A 5,612-nucleotide genomic window follows, 5' to 3' on the forward strand; every position below is an offset into this window, starting at 1 on the left:
CGCTAGTGGCGCGGGATTATTCCCCTGCTGAATCCCCATGAAAGGCTGCTAGGTGTAGGAATAAAGAATCTTTGCTATCAACCTTCGTTGTTCCGTCACAATATCCACGATCAGTCATTTGTCCAATAGAAACCAGATTTTTATTGATCTCAGGAACATGGAGAACGTCTACCAATTTCGCGTAGACGTTCGTGCCGTGCTTCCGAGATGGCTACTCCCGCAGCGGAGAACGCGACCAGTGGTACGTCGTCTGGAAATGAGTCCGATGTCAGCAGCGACGTTCCAGGGCCCGCTGGACTCCACGACGTAGTGAGCTCCGAGAGGAGCTACCTAGATTACGATACCGGAGAGGACGACGTGTCATACGGTTCGAACGACGATGCAGGTGAGACTCTGCGGCTGCGGCCGCCACCGCAGCCGCAGCTGCTCGCCCGGATCTCAAAGCCACGCAACAAGACTTGCAACCTTAATCGTGTTCGGCCACACTCCTTCGCCTAATGAGCGGGTATTCTTTATCACTGTAACTGAGTCATTTGAAGGCGGTCGTCTCGGGACTGCCCTCTCTTCAGTCGGTGGTCAGAGACTCGTTGACACGCCACCCGAAACCCTGGGTCGGTGGTCGTGCGCGACCTCGGAAGTCCCAGATTCCAAGGTCAAGCTCATCGCTTGGGCTCCCGATTGTGCTCTGGCGATCGGCAACGAACGGGGAGAGAACTCGCGCTTCTCGCGGGGGGACCGATCGCGTATAACGGACTGTCACGGGGATTCACGTTGCTCGCAATGTATCGTCGACGGCCCCGCGAATCGAGACCTGAGCGCCAATCAGAGCTCGCCACATGACCTTGGCCGCGACGCATAGTTGAGCTCGGAGATTTAATCGATTGTCTGGCAAGTGGGACTGACAGGTTGGAAGCAGCTTGCTCTAAAACGACATCCGTCAACCCTTCGCCGCTCAGAGGTGAATGTCTGGGTCTCGCGAAGCGGATAATCTCGACTTCGTTCGGTTGCTCTTCCCGATCCCGGGGATCAGCCTCTCTGTGCGATCGAGGAAGCATTCGACACTGCTCAATCCCCCCCGTTCCGATGAGCCTTCCCGGGGAAGCGAGAACGCATCAGAATCGATGCGTTCCCTCCCTTATCGAATTCATACCCGGTGGGCGAGCTCAGGGGAACAAGGTGTTTATTGTGAATCGTGAGACCTTCGAATCGGTCCTAGAATATCGCTCTCAGAAAAATCGAAGCTGTGGACTGTGGAGGGTGGGGCGTTCGCAGAAGCGTGCGACCGTTCTCGAGACGGGATGGAACAGTACGGCGGCATGAACTTGTTATCCCTGTCCTTTTGGTTTTCTCCCCATCCCACGATACTGACTGAGATTATGAATAAAATCACAGCTTGAGGATTTGTGTGATTAGGACTATGACTATAATCATATTCATAGTCATGGTCATAGCTGTGATCATACGCGTAGTCATATGACGGAGCAAAAAAAAGTGACTTGGGAGCCGCTCAGGGTTGATCAGAATTCGTCGAAGACAACGATCTCAGTACAATAAACGAATGACGAAGTGACGATCAGAAGATCGAAGAAAGCATGACGCGGGAACAATTTCGAAAGGCGAGGGTAAAGAGAGGATACATCGGGCAAAAATAGAGGAGAAGCAGAAAAGATAGGTTGATGTGAATACGAAATACGAGAAGCCTCAACAGAGGATACGTAAGGGTGACTGCGAGTGCGAGTACCACCGTGGAGTACAAAAATAGAGGAGAAGCAGAAAAGATAGGTTGATGTGGATACGAAATACGAGAAGCCTCAACGGAGGATACGCAAGGGTAACTGCGAGTGCGAGTACCACCGTGGAGTACAAAAATAGTTGAAAGAATACGAATGACAAAATTTCTGATGAAACACAGCGTATTATTGAGCTTGTTCGATTCTCGCAGCAGGGGGAAGAGAGTGACGTAAGAGAACCCTCTGCTCAAACTTGACGTCAGACGGACGATTCGATCGTGGTGCATTCATCATCGTCGCGTAGCTGAACATACGTTCTACGGATGCACTGAACGGCGGCTGGGTGTTCCATTCTCGGAATATGGCATCAATGGGCCTGTACCGTTGTTCCAGCATTGCAGGACTCTTCTCAGGATCGCTCAGATAGGTTTCAATCAGAGTTCTTGCGGACTGCTGCGAGGAAGCCGAAGACGTCGAGGCAACGGGTTCGGTTTCGAAATCGTAGTAATTGTCGACGGCAGTCGGCATTGGCACTGGGGAGGTTTCTTCTGGCAGTCGCGACGCTATCTCCTCTTGGTCCGCGAGAAATTCTCTGAACGCCGGCAGTGATTGAGGATGATGTTTCCTGACATGCGCGTTGAGATTTGACGTCCGATCGATGGAACATTTGACGCTTTCTCTCGCAGTCCCCGCCGTCGCCGAGAATAGCTTGCAAAGAGCCGAGACAGATCTCGTCCGTCGAATTTCGTCTTCGATGGCAAGAGGATCTGTGCTTGATGCACGGAAATACGGGCTCCGCAGAGCATGACGAACACTCAACTTCAGTTGTCGGAGCGGATGGGTCGCGTTTGCTGTCATGATGATATGATGCACTCTCACTCCCGCTTGCACTTCTTTGTTCCCGATGTATGATGATCGAGGAACGAGACATTTTCCCACTGAGCATGATTTTATAGAGAACAGCAGCGGCGGCGGCTGCACAGTCATGTCTTAAGTTATATATTTTTTTATATTATATATAGATATACTAAGTTATATATGTTTTTATATTATATATTATTCATTAAGTTATATATTAATAATAATGATAATAATAATAATAATAATAAGTTATATATTAAGTTTAAGTTATATAGTTATGATTCTTAACTATAAGAGCTAACTTTCGAGAGAGTCATTCCGGTACAAATGACAAGCAGTCAGCTGACCCGCTTCCAACTTCCAAGCAGTTCCGTCGCCGAAAGCTTCTGTAGTAAGGCCTAAGGCCGACGTTCCTCTCATCCATCACAGAGGTCATGGGTGTGCATATGATACGAGAAGATCCGCCGTTTTCTGGTTTCATCTGCGCACCCAAGTTTCCTAGCTTCATTCGCGCACCAAAGTTTCCTGGTTTCATCCGCGCACCAAGTTTCCTAATTTCATCTGCGCACCCTAGTTTCCTAGTTAGTTTCACTTGGCCTGGTGAAGCTTTCGACGAAGAACTGCGAGTCAATCAGCGTGCGGGCAAACAATGAAACGACACCCGCCGGATACGCTCTATGAGGCAGGCAGAGGGAGAGGGTGATTTGGAAGTTCTGTTTTTGGCTTTCGTTCGAATAAATTCATAAAGATGTAGTGTCGCGACTCGACAACAGAATTTTTTTATCTCCAAGGTTTTTGAGTGCCGGTCGAGTCACAATCAAGGTCAGAGAACAGAAGCCAACTAGCATTCTTGACTCCTTTGGCTAGAAGCTGGAAACGTCATTATATGAACGTCTCGGACCGGAACGGAGCGCTAGACTCGCCGTTTGGAAATAGAGCGTCACACCCTCTGACAGCTAGGTATGCTAAATGGCGCAGAGAGGGCAATGAAGCCGCGGAAGTCGACAACGACATTTATTTTCTCCACCGATGTCGCATCCTTGGACCTCCTCGTTATTTTCCACTCGCTGTTATCTGTCTTCATCAATGCGATCAGATCAAAATGTCGATTCCAAGATCGGCCGCCGCCCGAAATACAATAAAGTAATACGTTGAACCCCCGCCTCGCTCTTCAATAGACGATTATAGCAAAACTGACATCACCATCATGATCAGCGGCCTCGGAAATCCTCAACCGTAATCAGAAAAACTCCATAATCACAGTTTTTCTATCGATCGTATGATTACGAGTATGATTATAGTCATAATCACAAAATCTGTGATTATGACTGTGACTAAGATTATAATCACAGGCGTGACTATGATTTTGCTATTCATGTGATTATGACTATGACTTGAGTCTCAATCACAGTCATGATTATGAATATGCCGATCACTGCTATCGAGAGGGTGCTGCTCAGTGAAATGCCGTAATCAGTTTCGATAAAGAACGCTCTCCTGCCTAGAAGTCAAAGATGGGGCCATCGGCGAGGACAAGGACGAAGCCAGTGGGGAAGACCTGTCGCCCACCCTGTTCATGCTGTACATCTCAAGATTGGAGAGAAGGCTCGTAGAATCGGGCCGTGGAGTGAAGATCAGGACCTCGAAAAACATCTTCGAGAACAAAGAAAGTAGAGTGAGAGTAATCCCAGGGATGCTATACGCAGATGATCTCCTTTTGCTAGCACACTCCTGGTCTGAAATGAAACAGCTGCTACAGATCACCACAGAAGTGGGAAACGAGTTAAGACTTGTCTTCAACCCGAAAAAATCTGCTGTATTAGACTTTAACGAACCCGGCAGTGGGGTGAACCCGGAGCTAAGCATCCAGGGGCTTGTAATCCCCACGGCCAAATCATACAAGTATCTTGGCATCACGCTTTGCAACAACCGGAACTACCGAAGTGAGCAAGAGAAAGAGTGGAAAGAGAAATCCACGAAAGCGGTCAGGCAAATGTATGCCAAGTCGCTATGGAAGTTCAACAGGTTTGAGGTGACTAAGATACAGTGGAAAGCGACATGTGTGCCTGCGCTGACCTACTGCAACTCGGTCCTGACAGCATCTGCGGACTCGCGCAAGAGGTTGGAAACATCGCAGAGGGAAGCAGGCAAATGGGCTCTAGGGCAACCCACCTTCAATATAGCTAATGAGTTTATTGAGGGAGAACTGGGATGGGCTTCCTATCAGAGCAGAGGAGCCAAAAGTGAAATTCATTTCTTTGCGAGACTCGAGCGAATGCCGAGCCACCGATGGCCAAAAGCCATCCTGGAGGCAATGAAGACATGCAACATCTTCAGTGAGGCGTACAAAAGAATGAAACACCTCAGCAGACTGTATGAGTGCGAGTTCGATGAAGCGCAACATGTGGAATCTGAAGAACGTCACTGGAGAGCCTTCCGCAACGATGTGAGCGAGTGCATCAGAACATTCACCGACAGGGAATGGAGGGAGAACATGGAAACCAAACCGAGCCTGAAAAGATACAGGCAACACAAAATGAACAGGGGCACAATTGATCATGTATATGACAACACAAAATGAACAGGGGCACAATTGATCATGTATATGACAACACAAGAGGGAGTACCCTCCCGGCAGGTGCCCGTGCCGGTTTCCTCAACACAAACTCCTTCAGAGCCAGGTTCGAAGAAATAGATGGAAAGTGTGAGCTGTGCGACTGCCCTAACGAAACCCTGGAACATGTCATCATGGAGTGCGACGAAGAGAATAGCTCTGAGCCAGAGATCCGCAAAAGACTAGGCCTACACGAAGACTCAATACGAGAAACTGTAGAGCGAACAAAAAGAAGTCTAGAGAGATGGGAGCGGGAGACGATGAGATACGTCCCCTGCAAACGTCGGATCCACCAACCTATAACCAGCTGAGAAGACTCGCCCCCGCACATGGGGTCTCCTGGATATTATGTGAATCTTGTTACACCAGGGATGGTTAATAAATCAATCAATCAAAGTTCTGCGGGA

At 48.8% G+C, this 5,612-nt stretch overlaps 1 protein-coding gene across 1 annotated transcript; it reads left to right on the forward strand.

The window, feature by feature from the left end:
* Positions 1 to 207: 207 nt before the first annotated feature.
* Positions 208 to 5,172, forward strand: LOC108864378 (uncharacterized). The gene is made up of 2 exons (XM_018639890.1): positions 208 to 385; positions 4,097 to 5,172. The coding sequence occupies exons 1-2, from the start codon at positions 208 to 210 to the stop codon at positions 5,170 to 5,172; spliced, it is 1,254 nt and encodes a 417-aa protein (XP_018495406.1).
* Positions 5,173 to 5,612: the final 440 nt, after the last annotated feature.

The sequence above is a fragment of the Galendromus occidentalis genome, unplaced genomic scaffold, assembly GCF_000255335.2.
Source record: "Galendromus occidentalis unplaced genomic scaffold, Mocc_1.1 scf7180000077463, whole genome shotgun sequence".
Lineage (NCBI taxonomy): Eukaryota > Metazoa > Arthropoda > Arachnida > Mesostigmata > Phytoseiidae > Galendromus > Galendromus occidentalis.